The 25,920-nt window shown below is 53.5% G+C and overlaps 2 protein-coding genes, 1 long non-coding RNA gene and 1 other non-coding gene across 4 annotated transcripts in view; 2 read left to right on the plus strand and 2 right to left on the minus strand.

Annotated features, from left to right (window-relative positions):
* Positions 1–6: 6 nt before the first annotated feature.
* On the plus strand, positions 7–8,162 carry ODC1 (ornithine decarboxylase 1). Its single transcript, XM_002812296.6, has 12 exons — positions 7–434; positions 3,289–3,398; positions 3,504–3,622; positions 3,902–4,075; positions 4,285–4,457; positions 4,717–4,851; positions 4,980–5,061; positions 5,238–5,321; positions 6,375–6,537; positions 6,618–6,730; positions 6,824–7,038; positions 7,682–8,162. The coding sequence occupies exons 3-12, from the start codon at positions 3,521–3,523 to the stop codon at positions 7,824–7,826; spliced, it is 1,386 nt and encodes a 461-aa protein (XP_002812342.1). The 5' UTR covers positions 7–434; positions 3,289–3,398; positions 3,504–3,520; the 3' UTR covers positions 7,827–8,162.
* On the plus strand, positions 1,702–1,837 carry LOC112132184 (small nucleolar RNA SNORA42/SNORA80 family). Its single transcript, XR_002913992.1, has one exon. It is a non-coding gene; the product is annotated as a small nucleolar RNA SNORA42/SNORA80 family (small nucleolar RNA).
* LOC129057570 (uncharacterized) lies at positions 6,861–16,483 on the minus strand. The gene is made up of 2 exons (XR_008522216.2): positions 16,343–16,483; positions 6,861–7,105 (listed from the first exon to the last, which is right to left on the minus strand). It is a non-coding gene; the product is annotated as an uncharacterized LOC129057570 (long non-coding RNA).
* A 3,913-nt stretch (positions 16,484–20,396) lies between these two features.
* Positions 20,397–25,920, minus strand: part of HPCAL1 (hippocalcin like 1) — a gene marked incomplete at its 5' end in the record, with an annotated part of 30,700 nt that continues 25,176 nt past the window's right edge. Inside the window, 2 exon segments of the mRNA NM_001133153.1 lie at positions 20,397–21,507; positions 25,127–25,232. Coding sequence (NP_001126625.1) covers positions 21,410–21,507; positions 25,127–25,232 — 204 coding nt within the window. The 3' untranslated portion in view covers positions 20,397–21,409.

Consider the following 25,920-nt stretch of genomic DNA (forward strand, 5'->3'; position numbering starts at 1 on the left):
GAAGCCGGGGGCGGGGGCCACGCGTGGGGCAGGCGGTGCTCGGCTGCGCTGACGTCGGCTCTCCGGCGCCCCACCAGCTCCGCGCGGGCCCGGGTTGGCCACCGCCGGGCCCCCGCCCCTCCCCCGGCGGTGTCCCGGCCGGAACCGATCGTGGCTGGTTTGAGCTGGTGCGTCTCCATGGCGACCCTCCGGCGCTATAAGTAGGGAGCGGCGCGCTGTGGGGCTTTGTCAGTCCCTCCTGTAGCCGCCGCCGCCGCCGCCCGCCGCCCCTCTGCCAGCAGCTCCGGCGCCACCTCGGGCCGGCGTCTCCGGCGGGCGGGAGCCAGGCGCTGACGGGCGCGGCGGGGGCGGCCGAGCGCTCCTGCGGCTGCGACTCAGGCTCCGGCGTCTGCGCTTCCCCATGGGGCTGGCCCGCGGCGCTTGGGCGCTCTGAGGTGAGGGACTCCCCGGCCGCGGAGGAAGGGAGGGAGCGAGGGCGGGAGCCGGGGCGGGCAGCGGGCCCCGGGCCCCCGGCACGTGTGCGGCGCGCCTCGCCGGCCTGCGGAGACACGTGGTCGCCGAGCGGGCCACGACCTTGAGGCGCCGCTTCCTCCCGGCCCGGGGATCTCCCGCGGCTGGATAAGGGTGATCCGGGTGCCTCGTCCTGACCCCGTCTTCACAGCTCGGGGCTTGAGGGGCCTAGGGGAGACCCACCCGGAGACCCCGCGTCCCCGCGCCGGCCCCTTTCCCAACCCGTCGGCGGCCGCGCGCTGGCCGGGGAGCCGTTGGGGAGGCCCTGGCGGCCGCGCAGCAGGTGCAGGGGCGCAGAGCCCGGGCTCGCCTTGGTACAAACGAGCGGGCCCCGGCCTTGGCGCCTTCAGTTTCCTTCCAGTTTTTATTTTCGCTGTGTCTACAGAGCAGATGACACCAGTTTGGAAACCCGCGAGAGTGGGTAGAGCTAAGATAGTCTTGTAGTAGCTGTGGTATTAGATGCTCGGCCATGACTTAGAGGTGTTTATTTAAGGACTGTGAATGACTCGGTGATTTCGGAAAAGCTTGGCTCAGATGAACGGACGTACACAGGGGAGACAGCCCTAACGTTTGCAGAAAAGGCTGATTGTGCTGTTTGCGAAGTCGAAATAATTGGTGAAAGTGTAAAAGGCAGAACCTCTCAGGAATGTCTGGGGAGGACAAAGAATGTGTTGGCTGACTTTGTTTAAACATAAAATTGGGCAGACTTTAATTGACTTGTGAAATTTTTTTCAAAGTTTGTTTGAATTAGCCCCATCTCTTCTAACATTACCGTCTTGTGCTAATTGATTCACCATTTTAAATAACTTAGCTGTTACAGAAGGACCAAAAGGTCTTCTTCAGTAAAATATATTCAAGTAAGTTACTTAAGTAACGCTTTAAAAGATACAGAAAAGCAAAAAAGTGTTGGCGTATTAAAAAGAAATCAAAACTTTCCAAGTTTAGGCCTGAACATTGCCTTAAAAATATTTAATAAGGCCTTAAATGACCCAGTCAGTGACTGCATGAGCCTATTTATTATTAAATTGTAAATATTCTTCATATAAACAAAAATATATAACCATGTCTGTAACAAAAATGGTTTTGCTAGCGTTGTTACTCTCTTCCCTTCTCCGAGGGGTGATTTAGGCAACTTCGGAGGTTGACAATGCCAAGTAGTCACAATAGATAGAGCTTTAAAGCAAATTCTATGCATGGGTTTGGATTTATGACAGGCCCGTCACCCTGGGCCTGTCATAGTACCCCATGCCAGAGCAAACTGTGTCCCCGAACCATTGCCTGGCCTCTGTGCCCGTAGGCTGCTGGCACTGAAGTGGGTTGCACAGTGGAAAAGAAGAAAGCTCTCTACCTGGCAGAAATTTTTAAAGGTTAAAATAAATAATTTTAAGAAAGCTGGTTCACAAGGTGCCACATTTGATGAAAGCAAAATACAGTGGCTTTTATTGTTGCTAGAGTGATGTTCTTGCTTATTTTTCTTATTGGTGAAGTTAGCCCCAAATTATTCTCATAGCTAAGCAAATACGAGAGTGACTGTAAGGACAGTTGGCATTCCCGGAATTGCTAAACTTGGTAGGCAACGCTGGTTTAAGAATACTGAGTTCTAGCCGGGCGCGGTGGCTCACGCCTGTAATCCCAACACTTTGGGAGGCTGAGGCAGGCGGATCACCTGAGGTCAGGAGTTGGAGACCAGCCTGACTAACATGGAGAAACCCCATCTCCACTAAAAATATAAAATTAGCCAGGCCCCGGGTGTGGTGGCACATGCCGGTAATCCCAGCTACTCGGGAGACTGAGGCAGGAGAATCGCTTGAACTCAGGAGGTGGAGGTTGAGGTAAGCTGAGATCACGCCATTGCACTCCAGCCTGGGCAACAAGAGTAAAACACTGTCTGAAAAAAAAAATACTGAATTCTGATCAGGTAACAGCAACTGTAATACAGTGTGATAAGTTGACTTGAAGATTACAGTTTTTAAGAAGTATATACCCAGCTAATACATGAAAATTAACTCGTAAAATCTCAAATGCTCAAGACATTTCCATGATGCCTGTTGGTCAGTAAAAATCGTTCTAAGACTTAGTGGAAGTAGGAAATAGCAAGATGTTTGTACGGCTGTGTATAAAGGCTATAATGTAATCCCAGCACTTTGGAAGACCCAGGTGGCTGGATCACCTGAGGTCAGGAGTTTGAGACCCGCCTGGACAACGTGGTGAAACCCTGTCTCTACTAAAAACACAAAAATTAGCCGGGCGTGGTGGCAGGCACCTGTAATCCCAGCTACTGGGGAGGCTGAGGCAGGAGAATCGCTTGAACCCGGGAGGCAGAGGTTGCAGTGAGCCAAGATTGCACCACTGCACTCCAGCCTGGGTGACAGCGTGAGACTCTGTCTCAAAAAAAATAACAAAGTCTATAATGCTATTTGAAGTTTCTAAGGAACTGAAACTGCTCTGAAATAAATCAGACCATTATAAGACTTTTTTCCATATCAGTGAGCTAAGTGCAGATAAGCTTCTGAAACTTGGCATGCTAGATTTTTTTGGTACAAATATTTGAAATGCTTAGTGTGCTGCCTTGGAAAAACCTGGTATTTTTTGTGGTGTCCTTATACTGCCAAGGTTTATGGAATCATGTGCCTTATGCCTAGTAATGATTAGGATGACCAGGCCAGTGAGTGGTTCATATCCGGGGCATGATTAGCTCTGCGTGTGCTCGGCCAGTGCCCCATCTTCAACTTGATGTGTTCCTAAGGTAGACAGCAAATTCCCTATTTTATTTCTCAGATTGTCACTGCTGCTCCAAGGACACACGCAGAGGGATTTGGAATTCCTGGAGAGTTGCCTTTGTGAGAAGCTGGAAATATTACTTTCAGTTCCATCTCTTAGTTTTCCATGTAAGTATTCAGTTTACATTTATGTTGCAGGTTAATCTTAAGAATTGTATTGCTAAGGCTTCTGAGTGAATTTCTCCACTCTATTTGCATTTTGTTGCATTTCAGAGGAACATCAAGAAATCATGAATAACTTTGGTAATGAAGAGTTTGACTGCCACTTCCTCGATGAAGGTTTTACTGCCAAGGACATTCTGGACCAAAAAATTAATGAAGTTTCTTCTTCTGTAAGTATATGAGGCCCATGCTGGCAGTGCAGCTGAGAGTGCCAGGCAAGTGGAAAACTTTGGCAAGGTCTAAGGAAGAGCAGTGAGGCTTACATGTCTTGTTATGGAATGGAGAAATTAATTCACTGGTGGTAAACTAATGTGATAATGGTGATATTCATATCAGTGGCTAGACTCAAAAGAGCAGGATTCATTGTGACTGATGGGAAAGAAGGTCGCTGGCTGTTGGTGTGTGTGGTGAGGCTGCTAGTGAGTCACCTGTGACCACTCTTGTTTCAGGATGATAAGGATGCCTTCTATGTGGCAGACCTGGGAGACATTTTAAAGAAACATCTGAGGTGGTTAAAAGCTGTCCCTCGTGTCACCCCCTTTTATGCAGTCAAATGTAATGATAGCAAAGCCATTGTGAAGACGCTTGCTGCTGTCGGGACGGGATTTGACTGTGCTAGCAAGGTAAGTGATAGCAGCAGGACTCAAAAGCAGTTGTATAAAATGGTCCTGGTGTTCCCCACAGGGCAGATACAAGTTGTGTTTTTTGGGCAATAAATGCTCACTAAAGGCAAATGGGGCAGGGGGGAGCACATGACAACTTCCCATGCTTTTCTGTTTGTTCCACCTGTTAAGCCACATATGGATAGCATGACACCACTCTTCTTTTTCAGACTGAAATACAGTTGGTGCAGAGTCTGGGGGTGCCTCCAGAGAGGATTATCTATGCAAATCCTTGTAAACAAGTATCTCAAATTAAGTATGCTGCTAATAATGGAGTCCAGATGATGACTTTTGATAGTGAAGTTGAGTTGATGAAAGTTGCCAGAGCACATCCAAAAGCAAAGTGAGTTATTCCCCCATCTAAGGGCAAGATCGGGAGCATAAGATATGTGGATTCTTATCAAACAAACTTAAATTTCTGATTATTATATTTCTATACTTTAGTAGAAAGTAGTTGAAACCCCCTATTGAGTCATGAAGCCTGGGACTCAAACTACAGAATATATCAGCGACAGTATTTAGAACAGGATTGTTTTTATTTTAATCGTGGCTGTAAGTGAACATCTCTCATGAGACATTTGCTGCACTTTCCTTGCTTGTAGGTTGGTTTTGCGGATTGCCACTGATGATTCCAAAGCAGTCTGTCGTCTCAGTGTTAAATTCGGTGCCACGCTCAGAACCAGCAGGCTCCTTTTGGAACGGGCGAAAGAGCTAAATATCGATGTTGTTGGTGTGAGGTGAGATCTTGGTGGGATAGCTAGAGGTCAAGACATTGAACAGTTTGAGTTTTACAGGCTTTCTCCTAGTGTTTGCTATTATTTTAAGAGATACTAAGACACACTGTCTCGTCTCTATTTTACCCCAGCTTCCATGTAGGAAGCGGCTGTACCGATCCTGAGACCTTCGTGCAGGCAATCTCTGATGCCCGCTGTGTTTTTGACATGGGGGTGAGTATGCGTGACCCTGTTAGGGAAGGGCAGGACACAACTGACAATAACTAGTCTTAATTCTAGAGTTAACTTTTTATGGCAGTTGGTTCTGTATCACATGGGTTTCAACCTATCTGCTGCATACATTTTTGTTATTAGCTGTGGATCTGGCTGACTTATTTTCTTGATTCTAGGCTGAGGTTGGTTTCAGCATGTATCTGCTTGATATTGGCGGTGGCTTTCCTGGATCTGAGGATGTGAAGCTTAAATTTGAAGAGGTAATTTAGAACAAAACTGTAATACTCAGTAGCTGTTTTAATAAACTCCTTTTTGGAATATTTCAAAATTTAAGTGTCTTAACTAATACCACAATGGGCTGAAGTGTCTTGGTGTGATATTTTGAGTGATTTCTTTGTGCTGTCTAACATTGCACTTGATACCATTTGGTTTTCTAAAGTGTGAATCAGCTTTCCCAGAAGGCTTGGTAATTGGTTACATTGGAAATCATGGCTCACACCTGTAATACAGCACTTTGGGAGGCCAAGGTGGTAGGATCACTTGAGCCCAGGAGTTTGAGACCGGTCTGGGCAATACAGTGAGACCCCATCTCTACAAAAAAATTTTAAAATTAGCCTGCTGTGGTGGCGGGCACCTGTAATCCCAGCTACTTGGAAGGCTGAGGTGGGAGGATCACTTGAGCCCAGGAGGTTGAGGCTGCAGTGAGCCATGATCATGCCACTGCACTCAGCCTGGGCTACAGAGTGAGACCCTGTCTCAAAAAAAAAAAAAAAGAAAAAACATGTTGCTGTGGGCTTCCTGGAGAATATGCTGACTGTAGCACATCATCACCCCAAATGTGCTTTGCTAGACCTATGCTTCCTCTCCTTAAAATACGTAAAATGTTTAGTCACTTAGGAAGTTAAGCCATTATATTGGTGCTTAAATTTATAAGATACATCCACATGGTTTGTTAAAATCATGACGTAGGCAGATAGGATTTTTATCCTGTTGGCACGTATTTGTTAAAATGTATTGACATCTTGATGCCTTCCTAGGTAGTAATTAGTTGCGTACTGTTCTTTGATAAAAATCATACCCATAACATCCTAAAGGAGATAGGGCGCCTGGAGGGGAATGAAAACGAGCCACCTGGGATGTGCAGCCTGGTTTTCAAGGAGATGTTGATGTTTTTTTGCTTTTGTTACTTAATGATAAACCTGTCTGTTGATGCTGGTCTCATGATGTCATGTCACAAGGCCCTGTGATGTTACTCCCCCATGTGAATTTCCCACAATGAAGGCTGCTCTTTCTTTTCTGTTTTACTCTCTTAGATCACCAGCGTAATCAACCCAGCATTGGACAAATATTTTCCATCAGACTCTGGCGTGAGAATCATAGCTGAGCCCGGCAGATACTATGTTGCATCAGCTTTCACACTTGCAGTTAATATCATCGCCAAGAAGATGGTATTAAAGGAGCAGACCGGCTCCGATGGTATGTATAAGGACGGGTCACTTCACTTATACTGAAAGCTGATGCAAAAAGGCATTAAGATTGTTGATCTGCCTTTCTAGATGAAGACGAGTCGAGTGAACAGACCTTTATGTATTATGTGAATGATGGCGTCTATGGATCATTTAATTGCATACTGTATGATCACGCACATGTAAAGCCCCTTCTGCAAAAGGTAATTTCTGAGCATACTGTATAAAACAATTAAGAGGACTGGTCACAACACGTATAATTAAGTAGTACTCCCTCTGTCTGTCTCTTTATATAGAGACCTAAACCAGATGAGAAGTATTATTCATCCAGCATATGGGGACCAACATGTGATGGCCTCGATCGGATTGTTGAGCGCTGTGACCTGCCCGAAATGCATGTGGGTGATTGGATGCTCTTTGAAAACATGGGCGCTTACACTGTTGCTGCTGCCTCTACGTTCAATGGCTTCCAGAGGCCGACGATCTACTATGTGATGTCAGGGCCTGCGTGGTAAGTAAGCCATGCATGTTGGTGGTGCTGCCAAGAATAGGCACCTTCTTGGATATGTGCTTCTTGTCTAGAAGAATAAGAAATTGTATTTAATCTTAGGCAAGACAAGTGGATATTTTTCCTAAGAAAAGTTGTAGAAAAGACTGATGAGGGTATTTCTATGTAACTGGAATACATTTAAGTTCGTGCCGTGTGTCTTGTGGTTTCCTTATTACTGAAACGGTGACTGAAGAAACGCTTGCTTTAGAAATACATTGAATTGGCCGGGTGTGCCGGCTCACACCTGAAATCACAACACTTCGGGAGGCCAAGGCAGAAGGATCACTTGAACCCAGGAGTTCAAGCCTGGGCAACATAGTGAGACCCTGTCTCTACAAAAAATGAAAAAATTAGTTGGCGATGGTAGTGGGCGCCTGTAGTCCCAGCTACTTGGGAGGCTAAGGTGAGAGGATTGCTTGAGCCTGGGAGGTTGAGGCTGCAGTGAGCTGTGATAGCACCATTGTATTCCAGCCTGGGTAACAGAGAAAGACCCTGTCTCAGAAAAAAAAAAATACATTGAATTGTTTCCTGACGGGAAGTAAATACTCTCATGCCCAGTTAGGAGTGAGTCAGGGTTTTTAATATGCCACTTTTTCTTTCTCAGGCAACTCATGCAGCAATTCCAGAACCCCGACTTCCCACCCGAAGTAGAGGAACAGGATGCCAGCACCCTGCCTGTGTCTTGTGCCCGGGAGAGTGGGATGAAACGCCACAGAGCAGCCTGTGCTTCAGCTAGTATTAATGTGTAGATATCACTCTGGTAGCTGTTAACTGCAAGTTTAGCTTGAATTAAGGGATTTGGGGGGACCGTGTAACTTAATTACTGCTAGTTTTGAAATGTCTTTGTAAGAGTAGGGTCGCCATGTTGCAGCCATATGGAGGACTAGGATATGGGTCACACTTATCTGTGTTCCTATGGAAACTATTTGAATATTTGTTTTATATGGATTTTTATTCACTTTTCAGACACGCTACTCAAGAGTGCCCCTCAGCTGCTGAACAAGCGTTTGTAGCTTGTACAATGGCAGAATGGGCCAAAAGCTTAGTGTTGTGACCTGTTTTTAAAATAAAGTATCTTGAAATAATTAGGCATTGGGACGTTTTTATGGTGTGTTCATTCCAGACAGTTCATGAGTCCCGTATAGCTCGCTCTGATTCTCAGAGAACAATGAGTGGGTCCACCCACACACAGGTAGGAGGACAGGTGAGACGGAAGCCCCATCCTCCTGTGTGGACGGTGCACATCTGCTCAGCCCACCCCACATGTCCAGAGTTGGCTGCGAACTCCGTGTCCAGAGCCTCGGTTGGTGGGACCTACTTAAGTCTGATGGACCTGTCCTGTCCAGGCCAGTGCCCAGGGAAGGTGTGGGAGGCCCTTTGAGCCTGGCCTGCAGAGACCATCCGTATCCCCTCCCACCTTCACACCCGTCAGAAGTTAGGAATGTATATGGTACAACATTTGGCAGTCAGCTTATTTTAATAAATTCAGCAACAGCAAGTCCCCACCATGTTGTGTATCTTCACCATCTTGTCTGACTGTGATCACTGGCCTTGTGTGTTCCCTTACTCAACGTGTACCCCCACTCTCCCCCAAAGCGTGGCAGGCTCTCATGCTCCTTAACCCCCATTGTGGCAATGTCTTATGGGTAATGCTAGAGCTGCAGGAGGAGGGAAGGACACGTCAGAGCTACTGGGCAGTGGGAGCATCTTGGAGTCCCCACCAGCTTCATGAGGGGGACAGGAAGAGAGCAAATGTGTAGGGAGGAAGGCTGTGGCTCCTTCCGGGGTTAGAAGGTCAAGCCGATGCTGTTACCCATTTACCAAAGCTGAAGAGAGTGACTTCCTGCCTTTCTCAAAAGCACCACCTTCCCTTGAGCCCTGAGTCCAGAGAAGACAGGAGCCCTCCTGTGGCCATAGTTACCTCGTAGCTGCCGAGTTAGCTCAGGGCTTGGCTTATCACCACCTCTGCTCTCCCTGGGCCAGGGTTGCCAAAACATGAAAGATTTTTTCAGGAGCCGTAGAGGTTGGTTCTGACTGGAGGGGGAGGGCGGGAAGGAGTGCTGTAGTCCACAGCCCTGCCTTCCAGGAGCCTGAGAAGTAGGATGCTGGTGTGTTTGGGTAACTGAGCTCCCCAACAAGGGCAGTTCCCTGGGATCCGGGACCCACTATGTTAAGAGAGTTGGCACTGAGTATGTACTGTGTGCCAAGAAATTTGAGCTAGACACCAAGCCTAGAATCTTGGTAAATTAGATCTTCCATCTTAAAAAAGAAATTCCCGAGATCGCTTAGTGGCAGTGCTGAGCTTGGACTGAAAAGGGGGGTATTCCACTCAAAATCGACTAAGGCTTTGGAAACAATGCTCTTTCAGCCAGTTAGGGAAAATATAATCCAACAACCGTCAGTAGTGCCAATGGGGACAGAAACAGCCGCAGGTAATCCCGTGCTACACGTGAGCAGCCCCTGAAACCTCGCTTCTGACCACAGCTTGGCGCAGCCACTTACAGGCCCCAACAAAGCCAGACTTGGGTCTGTGAAATGATGTGGCCAGGCTTGATCAAGTGATCTTCCTTGGCCCTTGTACATGGGAGCAGGCAGGCGAATTTGGCAGGAGAGACCAGAGAACGAGGACAGCCAGACGGTAGCCGGGGCTGTGTCAACACCAGGCACCGTCCTCCAGGAGGCTTAAGTCCTACTTTGCATTTGGGTATCTCCACGTCATTTTTAAAGATGGTGCTGTCTGGTTGTGCACAGATACTGGGCGTTTCTAGACTCGTGACTTGAAGTGAATACAGCTCCACCAAGACCACTTGTGAATTTCTTCCTGGCGTGCTGGCCCCCGTGAGAGGGGATTCAGGGGAACTGAGCTATTGGGCAAAGGTAAAGGCAGCCAGAGTGCATTAGAATCACTTACGGTGCTTCTTAAAAATACTCATTATTGTCCTCTGACCACTTTCCCCAGACTCTGGGGATGGGGTAGTGTTAGAGCAACTGGAGAACCATCTGGAAGACATAAAAGTATCCCCAACTCCTGCTCCAAAATACATTCCAGATAAATGAAAGTTTTAAATATAACAGATTAGACCATAAACCTACTGGAAACAAAGTCAAAAGGCAAGGAACAAACAGGGCTACAATGCCCGTGAAAAGGACTAATTTTCTTCATATTAAAAACTCCAACAAATCAATAACAGTTCAATAGAAAGTGGGCAAGACGTAAACTTGGCTCACAGTAAACTTTTATTTTTTTTGGTAGGCAGAGTCTCACTCTCACCCAGGCTGGAATGCAGTGGCACCATCTCAGCTCACTGTAACCTCTGCCTCCCGGGTTCAAACGATTCTTCTGCCTCAGCCCCCTGAGTAGCTAGGACTACAGTTGCATGCCACCACACCGGGCTAATTTTTGTATTTGTAGTAGAGACGGTTTCACCATGTTGGCCAGGCTGGTCTTGAACTCCTGGTCTCAAGTGATCCACCCGTCTCCGCCTCCCAAAGTGCAGGGATTATAAGCATGAGCCACCACGCCCAGCCGACAGTAAACTTTTTGAACATGAAGACATTTGTCAACCAAAGGAAACACACAGTAAAACTATGAGAATCTATTTCTCACCTATCAGATTGGCAAAGACAAGAGTTCCCCAGCTCGCGGGGTGAGCAGGTGTGCTCACCCACTGGGCGGAAAAGTAAATTAGAGGAACAGTCTCTTTGGAGGGAACTTGACAATATCAATAACCCACATTATCTTTGACCCAGCAGTTCTAAGAATTTCTCTGATGATACTCTTCTAAGATTATTCATAGTGGCATCATTTGTAAACAATCTCTTGTATACAAGCAGGTACTGATGAAATTGTCAATGGAACGGGATATACAGTGGTTAAGGAATGAAGCAGATTCATCAGTACTGATAAGGAACAAGCTCCAAGCTAGATTCAGTGAGGATAGCAAAGCAAGGGGCACTGTGTAGTATGCTACTATGTGTGTAAAAAGCAAAATCAAACCCCAACAAACTGTGTGTGTACATACATACTTGCATATGCATGGCATATTTCTGGAAGAGCTTGTAAGAAACGGGTAACAGAGGTTGCCTCTAGGCAGAAGAACCAGAGGCCTGGGCCAAGAGTGGGGACTGGCTCCACACTGCACTTTTGACATTGGAATGTATTACTGACTTTACGAGGATTGTAAAATAGGCTTCTCATGTGAAGACATAAACTCAGAGATGAACTCAAGTCATGCAGATAGTGAGGCAGCATGCAAGCCAGGTCAGATGACCCCAGCATTCATTCGGTGTTTCCCTACCCTGGGAACATGCTGTTAAGCAGCTGGAGGGTGGCTTGGGCAGTGGACTGGCTCAGGGGGACATGGTAGAGCTGCTCACGACCTGGTCCTCACCTTTGCAGGGTCCAGGAGGGCTGGCTCATGCCAACCCAGCTCATGAGGCCGATGAAGCCAGCAGATCCATCAGAAGCCAAAGATGAGAACATTCCTGGCACATCAGCAGGTGGTCAACCCCTCCCTCCCCGACAGTGTCAGGGCCAGGCACTGCCCCTCACAGATAGTCTGCAGCAACCAAGGGCAGGCCAGAAGCCAGCGGGCAGAGCAAGCCACGTGTGCCCCCTGCAGCCCTCTTGAGCCCTGGCTGACGCCCACTTTGCATTTTCTTGTGGGTGGGGCCTGCCCCTACCCGGGCCTCACTCGTCTTGTCTTGTGAAGTCATGTGCTTGTCACACCCCCAGCAGTGACCTCTTCTACTGGGACCACACATCTCTTCGCAAGTTCCCTCCTTACTAGATTTTCCTAAGTGACTCGAAGTGGCTGGCTAGCCCCCTCCGCTTTAGGGGCTTTTCTGGCTGTCACCCTGTACCCTCTTTGACATGGGCCCTCCCCCATGCTGGATCTGGGGGTTTGCTTTGCACCGTCTCTGGGCCCGGCTGGAAAACTGCCCCTGAAGGCAAGAGTCAACCCATTTCAAATTGGGCTCTGTCCCCACCAGGGAGTCCCGAGAAGCCTCAGTGCCTGGGGATGAGTGGGGCAAGTAGGGGGCTCTGCCCTCTCTGCCTCATCCAATCTCACCCATCGGGTTTCAAGGTAGGACATCATGTGAAGCGAAGGCTTTGCTGAGTTCTCCCAGTTCTTGTTTTTTACAGATGGGATGAAGCCCAGAGAAGCCAAGTGACTCGTCCAAGGCGAGTCCGTGAGTTAGGAGGGCCTGGGAGTCCTCAGGGCCCTGCCTCGCCAGCCAGCTTCTGCTCCTGGGCTCTTGCTGAACAATGACCATGACTAGAACGCGGCATCCTTCTCTCACCAAGGGCAACATGCTCCTGGCCCCTGCTCTCTGCCAATCCTATTCCCTGCCAGGGTGGCAGAGGCAGCCCCGAGCACCCATGACTCCGGAATACCACAGAGGGTGGCACCTGGCCCTGCATTGCTGCTGCGGCTTCGGCTTCGGCTGGAGCTGGACAGACGCAGCTGGACCCAGGCCCCATACCTCACTAGGCACTAGCCAGATCCAGGCCCCACACCTCACTAGGCACTAGCCAGACCCAGGCCCTACGCCTCACTAGGCACAGGGGTCCCCACGGCCGCCTCCTTCTGAGTGGGGGTTGAGCTGGTGCCCCCCCGGCAGGGCTGCTACAAGGGAGGATTGGTGAAGGCCTGAATGCAGGGCACGGAGTGGAAGCGCCTCCGGAATTCTTGCTGCTGTTGAGAGTTAGGAGAATTTTATCCACGTGCAGCGCTGACTCCAGGCTAGAGAGGGCTGTGTCCAGGTGTGCTCTGCCACTGGCCAGGGGTTACCTAGGTGGAGCTCAGGCCTGTGAGCTTGTGAGCTTGGGAGCGGGGGTCTCCAGGCTGGGCCAGCTCGGGGGTGGCTCCGCAGGGGAGGAGACCTGGTGCCATGCTGGGTGAGGGTCAGTCTGGGCCTGGGTGGTTCCACCAGGAGGGTCATGCACCTGGCCCTGGGGGTGCCTGTCAGGAGGCCTGGCCCTTCCAGCTTCTCACCCGCCCCAGGGCTGTGCAGGCCCCACTCCCTGGCTTCTCAAGGAGGGTTGCCAGATTTAGCACAAATATAAGATACTGCATGGGACATATGTCAGCTGTAAAATTGCTTCTTCTTGATCTGAAATTCAAGTGTAACTGGGTGTCCTGTATTGTATCTGGCATTCCTATCTAGCAATAAGGCCTCTGGTCCTGGGTACCGGGAGCCTGGCCTCAGCTTTTGTGTGCCGTTTGACCCACCACAAGTCAGGGGCTCCTCTGGGCTTCAGCATCCTCCTCTGTCATCAAATGCCACCCAGGACAGAAAGCTTTTCTCGAAAGCAGGCACACCTGGGACCAGCACATCCAAGCCCTGGATGGCCCTCCCGGCTATGGACACCAGGGGGCAGCAGCACCCCGCGGTGGCAGCGCAGTCGGGGCCGGGAAAAGGTGGTCAAGTCACTCGACCACCGGGCAAACACTGACAGCTCGACTGTCACAGGGGGCCCTTGACAGCCACAGGGCTGTGAGACTGGAGCGTGGCCTCTATCCAGAGCTCCCGACTCAGCCACTCCAGGGTCCCGGGGGCTTTGAGGGAGGGGCACCAGGCAGCCCTGTCCCCGACCAGACCACTCCCCTGACCCCCAAAACACTTCCTGAGGCCCCCCAGGTGAAGCCCCCAGCCCAGCCCCTGCACCCCTGCCCCAGGTTGTAGAACCAGCCCTGTGTACAGCTGGTGGGGCCCTGCAGCCTTGGTCCTGGCTGTCCCCCTGCCCGTCTCCGCAGTGGCCCCAATCCCCTCTGACGTGTTCCCAATCCCCCCCGTGCCCACCAGTGACTGGTGACCCCACCCGGCCTCCCCTGACTACCCCCCATGATAGGCTGAGTGGGCGGAGGGCAGATCTCCCCCCGCCACCCCTCCTGTGGGGCTGGTGCCTGGCACCTGTCCCTGAGCCAGAGGCAGAGCCCACCTGAGGCCGCCTGTGCCGCCCTCCCCATCCCCCACACACCACCACACATGCAAACACACCATACACATCCACAGCACACAGTAAGACCACATGTCCTAGCCTCACACACACCCCACAAGACACCCGCACACACGGCTCCATGCTCTGCCATCCCTGCAAGGGTGCCTGACCCTAACCCTGGGGCCCCCACCTCCAGAGGCCCCCAGGAACCTGGGGGTCAGGTCCTGCCCCTGAGGACCCTTGCCATTCCCCCCAAGGCCCTGCAGCACCTCCCGCTGCCACTAGTTCCCTGACCACATGGTTTACAGGTGAAGACACAGCGCTTGTCCAGTGCCAGGCGGCTCATTCGAGGTGGAGCTGGGACTTGGCCTGGGTCTCAGTGTGTGTCCAGGGCACACGCTCGTGCGGTTCCAGCTGCGTGAAGATGGGGCAGAGCCACCTGCTGACCCTCCCTTCATTCATTCATCCCCACTTGTCCCTGAGCAGCCTCGCAGGGCTTCAGGGTGGAGACTACCAGAGTAATTTGATGAGGTCACCAAAGGCGACCTCTGGAGGAGGAGACATGGAGGCCTAGGACAGGCCTGGTGCAGGGAAGCTCAGCGTGGAGGGAGGCCACCGTGGGCCCAGGTGGGCCAGGAAGGGGAGCAGGGTGCCCAGAGCCCAGGCCCAGCCTCTCAGGCCAAGGAGCCAGGCGCCCCACCTGACCCTCCTGGATTGAGCTGCCAGGGCTGCCACTCAACAGCCTTATGTGGCACCCTAGAAGCCACCCACCTGTGGACCCAGGTCCACCACAGCACACGCAATGCCACACACACACACACACAGTCAGCACAGTACACACCACCACACACATCCACAGCACACACAATGCCACACACACACACAGCACACACCACCACACACATTCACATCACACACACACACAGTACACACCACACACATCCACAGCACACACACACACAGTACACAGTCACACCATGCCCCACACACCATGACACACACAGACACACCACACACATCCACATCACACACATGCACACACAGTTACACCAAGCCCCACACACCACCATACACGCAAACACACCACACACATCCACATCACACAAAGTCACACCATGCCCCACACACCACCACACACGCAAACACACCACACACATACACATCGCACACACACAGTCACACCATCCCCCACACATCACCACACATGCAAACACACCACACACATCCATTTCACGCACAAAAAGTCACACCATCCCCACACCATCCCCACACACCCAAACACACCACACACATCCACAGCGCACAGTAAGACCACATGCCCCAGCCACACACACACCCAAGACACACACACAGACACACACACACACACACACCTAGTGGATGAGCCCGTTTGAGCCCCGAGGGCCTGGCTGCCACTGGAAGAGGCCGTAGGCAGGTGGCTCCAGGGCGGGCCGGGGTCTGCCTTCCCGTGAACTGCAGAAGGTAGGTGGCCCCTTCAGGTCGGGGCCCCACGGTGCAGTCCCACAGGCCGCTGGGAAAAGCCAGAGGAGCTGAGGCGGCCGGGAGCCCCACTCTGCCCTCCAGGGGCTGCCGCTCCGCCCCCGCTGGCCTCAGCCTCCCCTCCTCCCGAGCTCCCTCCCACCCTCCCCAGCCTCCTGCCCCAGCCAGGCTGTACCCGCCCTCGCAGCTCCTGCGCCCCGGCAGGCGGTGCCGTGCTGTGCCATGCCCCACGCTGGCCCTGGGGAGGTGTTTGCTGGATAAACAGCTGCCCCCTGGGGCCCAGGTCCGCAGTGCTCCTTCGCCACCGCGTCTCCAGCATCACCCCGTCTCCTCTGAGACCTCTTCCCAGGCCACAGTAAGGGAGCCCCAAGCCAAGGAGAGGGCGTGCCCAGCTTGAAGGAAACTGACCTTGGCCCCAGGCCCGGCCCTGCACTACCCCACCCCGCTCTGGGCCGCGAGACATCGCTGCCGACCCGGAGCCGGAGCCCAGGACCAGCGGGCACCAGGCCATTGCGCCGCCGTGGCGGGGTCAGAGCGGCAGGGTGGGTGGCTGGTGACAGGTGGGACTAGCACGGGACCACTCGCCTCTGCAGCCGAGCCCCGCCCCTGCCCCACAGCTCCATTTTCCTCTTGTTCCTTTCAGGGCTGCCAGGCCGCCCCAAGCCGGAGTCTGTTCCCCGTCGGCCGAGGCTCCCGCTGGCTGGCAGCTCCCCGGGCGTGTGGGCTTGATTCATAGCGGCGCCCAGCCCAGGGCAAGGCGGCTAGGGGAAGGTCACGTCACGGGTGAACCCAAGGCCGAACTCCTGTTTTTCTAAATACCTTTTCCTGGGCCCAAGATGTCCCTCTCAGAAGCCTGAAGGTCCTGTGGGTTCTGTCTCCTCTTGGGGGGCTGTGATCCTAAGTGGACCCCCGTTTTGGGTCCGTGCTCAGGCGCACCCGTGATCTCAAGAGGCAGATAGAAGATCTAACGACGTACCTGCCTAAGCCCGGCAGGGAGGGGAGGGTTCCATCCGGAGTCCAGTGCCCCGCCCTGAGAGACGGGCCACTCTGGAGGGCGCCCCTCAGGCAGTGGTGGGGAGGTGCGCCCCCTTCTCCACTAGGGCGTGACCTGGCATGGGGTGGGGAGGGAGCCAGGCCTGGGTGCCACAAATGCAGTGCGTTTAAGTCTTGTTCAGGGACCCAGGGAGAAACTCCTTCATTTCTCTAGACACCAGGGGCCCTGAAGGAGGCCGCTGGCAAGGAAACACGGACCCGGCTCCAGCCCAGCTACTGGAAGACCTTTCTGTAATCGGGAGAAGATGCACCTCGGACTTGGGAGCTGATCCTTCTTTCAGTTCCTGATTCTGCCACTTCTTGCTAAGGATTTCGGGCTAGTTACTTAACTTCTCTTAAACCAGGATTATCCATCTGTGTAATGTGGTAGTGATACCACATTGCAGGGTTGATGGGAGGGTTAAATTAGACATTTAACGTTTTAAACAGTGTCTGTCCGTGGAAACCCTTGATAAATGGGAGCTAATGTTTTGCTAGCTCAATGCCGGTTCCCACATGGGAGGCCAGTCTACCCAAGCAGAAAATGCCTGGGGCTGTATTAATTAAGGCCTAAGGTTCAGAGTAAGGGAGGTGACAGTCTTGCCCTACTAGGGGTTAATCGTGGCCTGACTAGATGAACTGTCTCAGGACTAACACCCCGTACTGCCACCCACCCCTCCACACTCCAGGGCTTCCCTCCTTCGAGTCTAAACATTTTCCTGACGCAGGAGTTGTTCCCATTACCCTGTGTTTATTCAGTGAGCATGGGACACCATGCAGTGAGTGTCAGAACAGCTGGTGGATGGGACCATGGAGCCACCGGAGCCATTTTCCAGAGTTTCTGTTGAGTCCACACACATAAGCCTTGCTTAGGCAGGTACATGATTAGATCTTCTATCTGTCTGTAGGATAAGGGACACTTGCATGCAACTCCCAAGGAACTTTAACAACTTAGAGTGCCCGTGCAGGATGGCAAAGGGTCTGGGATCCCCTGGGGCAAGGAGAAGTCAGGACAAGAGAGAAGCTTGCAGAAGGATGGGGTTGTAGGAAGAGGAAGCAGGCCCAGGGCCAGTACTGCAAATTACCAGGGAGGGACAGGTGGAGACACTTTCTAACAACCCGCCCTGAAAGAGCCTGATCCCGGACAAAGAAAGAGACTGAGGAGGCCTCCTCCTGGGTGGGTGGCATGGACGACAGTTCTGGGTTCACTTCTGGGTTCTTTCCCCCTCTGATAGGCTGGGCTTCTTGGCACAGGGACACCATCTTTGGGGTTCAATTCCCTGCCTTCCCAGAGAGCACTGGACTCCCAGACAAATCATACTGGCTTCTGTGAGCTCCTTGTAGGGCAGGGTCCACTAGGACCCCCATATCTACCTCCTCCACATCTGAGCAGAGGTGGTTGTAAATGGTTAAATTTATGTGTCAACGTGACTGGGCCATGGGGTACCCAGACATTTGGGCAAACTGATTATTCTGGGTGTGCCTGTGAGGGTGCTTTTGGATGAGTTTGACATTGGAACTGGTGACCAATGGGGGAACCAGGTGGGGTAAAGCAGATCACCCTCCCCATTGTGGGGGGCCTCATCCACTTGGCTGAAGGCCTGAATAGGACAAAAGCCTGAGAATTTGTTCTTTGCCTCACAGTCTTGAGCTGGGACATTGGCCTCCTTCTCCCTTAAGATTCAGACTGGAACTACACCATTAGCTCTCCTGGGTCCCCAGCTTGCTGACCTCTGTCTATGGGGGACAGGGCTGCTTATCTCTTTGGGACCTCTCAGCCTCCATAATCACGTATAAGCCAATTCCTTATGATAAATCCATCTATCTAACCATCCATTCACCTACCCATTCACCCATCCATCCATCCACCCACCCACCCGCCCACCCATCCATGCATCCACCTGCCCACCCAACCATTCACCCACCCATCCATCCAACCATCCATCCACCCACCCATCCACCCACCCATCCATCCACCCACCCACCCATCCACCCATCCACCCACCCATCCACCCACCCACCCACCTATCCATCCACCCACCCACCCATCCACTCACCCATCCATCCACCCATCCACTCATCCATCCACCCATCCATCCACCCACCCACCCACCCATCCATCCACCCATCCACCCATCCACCCATCCACCCATCCATCCATCCACCCATTCATCCATCCATCCACCCATCCACCCATCCATCCATCCACCCACCCACCCATCCACTCACCCACCCAACCACCTACCCATCCATCCACCCACCCACCCACCCACCCATCTATTCACCAACCCATCCACCAGCCATCCATCCACCCATCCATGCATCCACCTGTCTATGCATCCACCCATCCATTCACCCACCCATCCCCTCACCCACTCATTCATCCATCCATCCACCCACCCACCCACCCATCCATCCATCCATCCATCCACCCACCCACCCACCCCTCCCATCCATGCATGTCTCCTATCAGTTCTGTTCCTGGAGAACCCTGACTAATGTAGTGGTCACTCCCATCTGTGTCCATTGGACTCTGTCCCCATCATAAGTGAGCCCTCCCCACACAAGCACTCTTGATTTAACCTTTGCCAGTCCCAGTTAAATGTTTATAAAATTCAAGCCGTTCACTGGCTATTCTTCCAGGTGAGGCAGTGTTGCCAAAGGCACCGTCTTGCCTCTTTGTAGCAAGCTAGATCTGCCCAGGGTACCTGGCCTCTGTCTCTGCACCCCACCTGGTTCCCCCATCAAGGCTTGGTGGCTCTGGGTGCGTGGGGAGTTTTACTATGAAATAGCTCTAGCAGTGCCATTGACTCAGAAGGCACTTGGCAAACAGACTCACCATTTCTATTAAAAGAGACATGGAGTCTTAAAAAATATTAAAATGACTAAAATCAACAAAAGAGCTGCTGTTGCTGAAGGCCTGCTGGGAGGCAGGCTCCAAGCCGTGTGCTTTCCACATGTGATGTTGAGCCACCCAGCTCCCCCCATCCCCTACAGTGAAGACACTGAGGCACAGAGGAGCTGACAGCAGCAGGCAGGTGGGCAGACGCCGTAGTGCCCCTCCTGGTAATAGAACCTCCATTCCACTCACCCCTTCCCAACCCTATGCCCTCTGGGGGAGGTGGATGCCTCCTTGGCCAAGGGCCATCTTGACCAACCTAAGCCAGCCGTGGCCATCACATGGTCATCTTGCGAACACGGGCCATGGTTTCAGCCATGAGATGTGGGGCTGGTGGGGACGGGGTGGTGGGTGGATTCTGGAGGGTTTTCCTGTCCATCAGTGGGAGGACAGAGGCTTCTCTCCCTGCCTCTTGATGCTCCCATGTCAGCTATACTGCCCAGAACCACGACAGCAGTTGTGGGCACCCCAGGGACACAAGTCTGAGGTGAAAAGCTGACTGTGATTAGGAGGCGCAGTGCTGTTCACCCGAGGTCCCAGCTACTCAGGAGGCTGATGCGAAAAGGTTGCTGGAGCCCAGGAGGTTGAGGCCAGCCTGGGCAACATAGAGAGACACTCTCTCTTAAAACAAAACAAAACAAAACAACAAAAAAAAAAACAAGCTGATGCCTGGGGATCCCCAGCGATGCTGCCTTTGGATCCCTTGGCAGGCGAGACCAACCCCCACTTCTTCAGCTGGGCCTTCTGCTGCTGGGACCAGAAGCACAGACAGCAGCGGCGAAGGCTGGATGGAGAACCAGGCCTGCCACCTCTGGGGCCAGCCTGACCGCGCCCTTGGCCATGCCTGTCCTCTCTTGGAACGTGGCTTTCCTACGGCCTGAAACTGTGGAAGGAGAAGGAGAGGGAAGGGCTCGGGGGAGGCAGAAGCCTGACAGTCAGATCTGCCAAGAACAGTCATCGTTTATTTCCACGAATATTTCTTGGCATTAGGCAGATATCGAAGAACAGGCTGTGCAAGATTTATAAACGCAGGGACAGCTGGAGGGACACATGAGGGGCTGGGTTTACCAACAGCGGCGGCACGCAGCAGACCCACCTTGCCTGGAGCATGCAGGGGCCACAGCCTGAGGAATGGGGGCTCCCGCGGGCAGACACAAAACTCAGAAAATGCCATTTATTTTATCATTTTAATACCAGAAATGCCAGACCAATCAACAGGGAGGACAGATCAGACACAAATGCCTGTGCTCGCGACACGGACGGGAGGATCATCACAGCTCAGGGCACACATGCATTTCCTTAGAAACAGGCAGACAAAGAGAGCATAAATACCACACGACAGCCAGGCTCAGGGGGTCGCGGGCCACAGGGGGCTGCGCTTCAAAGGCAGTCAGAGGCATTAAATACAGGACCTACACAATACACTTCACTTCACCATACATAACTTATATATTAAAAGAAAGGGGACCACAGTATCTATACATGCAAGCGGCTGTGGTGGAGAAAATGAACGGGGGGGCAGCCATGCACGGGAGGGGCTCCCTGTCTACCCTCCCGACGCCTCGTCCCCACCCTTCCCACAGAGTCACTTGGGATCACAAAATGCATGGGCCGGCCGGGGCGCAGCCTCAGGAGGTCCTGCCTGGTCTCCTCGGCGTGGACCTCTGAGCTCCCCGTGAGCCGGGAGGTGCCTGGAACTAAGAACATTTGAACCCTGCATGTCACCACATCCCTGGGAGTTGCCCTGGAAGGGACCGGGCCGGGCGTGAGGGGAGGAATGTCGCATTGGTCAGGTGGAGGGGGAGGCGTAGCCACTGGGCCGGGCAGGTGCTACGCATACCCCAGGCCCAGGGCCCGGGAGAGCAGGAACAACTGCGGGGCATCCACTTTTGCAAGCAAAGCTTAAACGGCACGACAAGCCTGTGTTTCTCTGCAACTGTCCAGGGGCCGCTCGCTCAGAACTGACTGGCACTGCTGGGGTCGCACTGCAGCAGGCGGACAATGGAGGGGTCGCTCTTGGCACCTTTGATGAATTCTTCCAAGGACAGTTTGCCTGCAGGGGACGAGAGACAATGCGATTAGCCAGTGATCACTGTTCTTTATGCTTCCAGAGAGGATGGGGACAGCTCTCAGGTCAGGGATGCTCCCTTTGTTGAAAGTCCTGAGCCTTCTTGAAGCTGGACGGTGTCTAGTCTCCATTTACTTTACAGGCATTTCTGAAAAAAATCCTTTTTCCTTTCTCTTCTCCCTGCAATACATCAGGTACCTCAAAGGGCTTACCCAGCAAGCTCAGCAGGACGTGGTTAATGAGGGCCATTTAAATCCTTTTAGAAATCACCCACACTTTGCTTATTAAGGAACATGTACATTGTGCAGAAAAATGAAGCATTTGCCTCTAACCCATACATAATGCAGGCTGAGAAGGCCATGCTGGTTGGGGGACCCCGGAAGCATGGTACGGGTCCTTCCTGGCATCAGTGTAGACCCACTGCTCAGGCTTGGGGTACCGAACTCATGCTCTGTACTGTTGGCCCCAAGCGGTGAGAGGAAACCTAGAAAAAGATTGGTCGTGCTAAGGAATCAGCTGCCTCCTCATCCTCTGCATCCAATGCTGGTGACAACATATTCCCTCTCCCAGGACACAGACTCGGTGACTCCACACTGGGCTGAGTGGCCTCTGGAGGCTGGTGGCCTAGGGCGGGGCTCCGTAAGGCTGATCGGCCGAGCCGGGTGTGGGGAGGTTTTCTGACCATCTGCTCCCCATCCCATAATCGCTGTCAATGAGCCCACACTGTGGTCACCATAGCCCTGGCTCTCTAGTCTATAAGCAAGATAGGCTGTAAGGATTCTGCCAGTTCAGACATGGCCTTAGTAGGAGGCGGCGCCTCTGGCTCCGGCTGGTGGGGAAGGATGAGGATTGAGGTTGGCTGCATCCTGGCGGCCTGGGTCCTGGGGCAGCCCCTCCATGTGTCTGTTTGAGGCTCTGTGCTGTCAGCTGGAATCGCTAGGGCACCCTGCAAAATGTCTGTGCAGGCAACACAGATGCATGCAGCCAGGGCCAGCACAGGGGAAGGCGTGCAGGAGGGGCTCTCGGCTCTGGCGCGTGGCAAGCCACCAACGTTTCCAGGTCTCAGGATCTTCGTCTCGAAGGCGGGATAATGGGAACACCCATCTCAAAGGCACCCAGGAGGATGCATTTGAGGACTCAGCCCAGCACCAGGACGGAGGACACCCCTGCACAGTAGGGTCCTGCTGGGAATTCAGCCCCTCCAGCCCACTGGCAGGCAGGGACACCTGTCCTCATGGGACCCTGGCCCAGGCTCAGGCAGGCTGGCTTCTTCCAGGGCATGAACTTGATGCCTCTGGGGCCTAGGCAGCCTGCTGGCCCCAAGGGAGCCCAAACAATGCCCGGGCTAAGGGGTGGGTAGGGAGAGGGAGGGACAGCCAGGCCTTCAGCAGACAGTCCCTAGGACCTTCTGCCAATGGAGAGAGCAGCTCCCCACCCTCCACCTCTGACCACTCAGGGCAGCCAGCTGTGCGGTCATCTCCTTGGCTAGGTGTGGGGCCTCAGAGTCCACGGCCCCAGCCTCCCCACTTCCAATTCCTGACCCCAGGCCCTCCTGTCCCAGGCCAAGAGAGAGCGGGCAAGCCCAGATGGACCTCCAGTCGGGAGAGCCAGAGCTGCCCCAGGACGACTCTGAGGCCTGCTGAGATGCCGGGAGCTTCCGAAGGTTCCACTGGCTCCTCCTGATGGAGGGCAGAGCAGGTGAGGGGGTTGTGAGCACAGCCTGTCCCACATGTGCAGCCTGACAAGCTGAGGAGAGGGTGGCTTTAATGGTACTTGTGTCCTGGAGAAACCCATCAGCCCAGCCTAGAGGCCTAGAGTAGCCGTGCACCTTCCGGGGTGGCCAGGGAAGTTGGGGCAAACTCCAGGGCACCATCACTCCTGAGCAGTCCCTGGAGGAGCCTTGAGGGCCAAGGACCACTCCCTGAACTGACTCTGGCCCCTGGCTGTGGCCCAACCTTCCTGGTGTCACTGTTCCCTCCTTGCCCCAAGCTCCAGGGACAGGCGGGTCCCCTGGGCTCACAGGAGGAAGTGCTCCATCCCAGCGGGCACATTAGCAATGACCATGCCATCCAAATTCCCGACCAACCTAGAAGATGCCCTCTGAAGAGGTGGGCAGGGACAAGCCAGGAGGCAGGTTCGGGCAGCGAGTGACCATGGGTGGCTTCCCCAGGGACACTGTGAAGTTGGGAACAACAGCCACTATTTGTGGAGTGCAAGCCCTGCTAAGAGCTTTAAGGCATCATCTCGCTGAAACCACAACCCCATGGGACCGGATTCACCATCCCCATGAGGAGCGGACAGCCTCGGGAGAGCGGCAGCAGGTGCCCTGCTAGGCTGGAGGGTGGAACACACATTTCCCATCAGCCCAAAGGCAATGCCAGGCACCAGGCAGACTTGTTTTCTGTGTGTGTGTGTTTTGAAACTGTGACCTGGCTGCCTGGAATGCTCTTTGCTGCTTACAGCTCCCCCACATCCCGTCTCCCGCTGGGGCCATGCTTAACTCACCCGAGGGCTGCACTCCAGACTTTCCAGAGCAGCTTCTTGGGCATTAGCTTATCTTTTAATCCCCAGCACAACCCAGGGAGTATTTTCTCTTCTTTTTTTTTTTTGAGATGGAGTCTCGCTCTATCGCCCAGGCTGGAGTGCAGTGGCGCGATCTCGGCTCACTGCAAGCTCTGCCTCCCGGGTTCACGCCATTCTCCTGCCTCAGCCTCCCGAGTAGCTGGGACTACAGGTGCCTGCCACCACGCCTGGCTAATTTTTTTGTATTTTTAGTAGAGACGGGGTTTCACCGTGTTAGCCAGGATGGTCTCGATCTCCTGACCTCGTGATCCGCCTGCCTCGGCCTCCCAAAGTGCTGGGATTATAGGCGTGAGCCACTGCGCCCAGCCTGTATTTTCTCTTTTAAGGTTGCGTTTCTTTATTGTTCAAAAGCAAAGCAAACCTGGTGCTGTGGCTGCTCTTGACAAAGACGGCAAGAAGAGCAGAAGTGGGGGGCCCCACAGCCGCCCTGACCTCACAGCCAATGCAGAGGAGGGCACTCGAGGCACAGCCATGTCACCACTGCTGCCACCCACCATCGTGAGACTTGCACTTCTGCAGTGGGGCTGAGTCTCCACAGAGCTGCTGTAGGTGGACAAGGTGGCAGCATACATCCTGACAGTTCCCCTTGGACACTGGTGCCATCTGGGCAGCTTCCTCTCTCAGGACAGCAGCAAGAAAGGCATGGCCAGCACCCCAGGACCCCACCAGCTGGGATCCTTTGATCCCAATCCCTCCAGGTTCAGGGCCGCCAGCATGCTTGTCTCCCTGCCCCTAAACCTTGTACCCACGGGGATACGGGTATGCCCTGTTCTACAAGTGCGGAGACGGTGGCTTAGAGAGGTCACAACATGCCCAGCATCACAAAGCTGTGCAGAGGGGCTAGGATGCAGCACGGGTGTTCCTGACTGTATCCCGCTCTTCCCTGGGCATGGCAGGCGCCAGGCAGGTGGCAGGCAGGGGTGGCCCTCAGGAGACCAAGAAGCTGCAGAGGGGAGGGGGTGCCCCAAACGCGTTTTGCCCCCACCGTGGCGTACACACGCAGCCCCGCCCCCCGCCCTACCGTCGTTGTTGGTGTCCATCTGCCTGAAGATCTTGTCCGTGCGCTTCTCCGGGGTGGACTCATCCTCCGGCATCTTCATCACAGACGACACCATCTTGTAGATGGCCTGCGGATGGGGGCAATGACAGTGTGCTCAGAGGCCCGGGGGCTCGGGCAGGTGCAGCAAGGGTGGGCTTCCGCCCAGCCCACAACAAGGCTCAGAGAGGTTAGGGGCTCCCGGTGGCCTTCGGGACCCTTCCCCAGTGTTGAGAACGTTCCCTAGTGAACCTCATGGGTGTCTATGTGAAGTTCAAGAGCAGAGCCGGCAGAAGGGCTCTACTGGGAGGGTGGTGAGGGTGCTGGTATCTCCGCCTGGGGGTGGGTAGTGCCAGGAAGGTGCCTAAGTGTCCCTGTCGGGGGCTGGGAATGCTGAGGGAGATGTGTGAAATTCACCACGCTGCCTACTGAGCTGTGTGCATTTTACCACGTGGCTGTTACCCCTCAGTTTAAAAGAGACTGAGCCCCTGAAACTCACAGGGAAAGCCCCATCACCAGCCCCGACAGGATAGGAACTGGCAGCACTGGGGTCTCCATGGCCTGTTTAGGGCACTGTCAGCCGAGGGCTCAGCCTAGCTGCTGGTCTGTCTGCGTGTCTCTGCCTGAGTGGCCCAGCCTGGGGCATGTGACTCTGTGCTGCTGGTGGGTGTACAGAGGAGATGGTGATGGGACTGGTGAGTGGCCACTGAGCAGAGTGACATGTGTGGCGAGTGGCGGCACTGCTGTGGGACTTTCTGAGCACTCCACGTGAAGGTGGC

The sequence above is a fragment of the Pongo abelii genome, chromosome 12 (genome assembly GCF_028885655.2).
Source record: "Pongo abelii isolate AG06213 chromosome 12, NHGRI_mPonAbe1-v2.0_pri, whole genome shotgun sequence".
NCBI lineage: Eukaryota > Metazoa > Chordata > Mammalia > Primates > Hominidae > Pongo > Pongo abelii.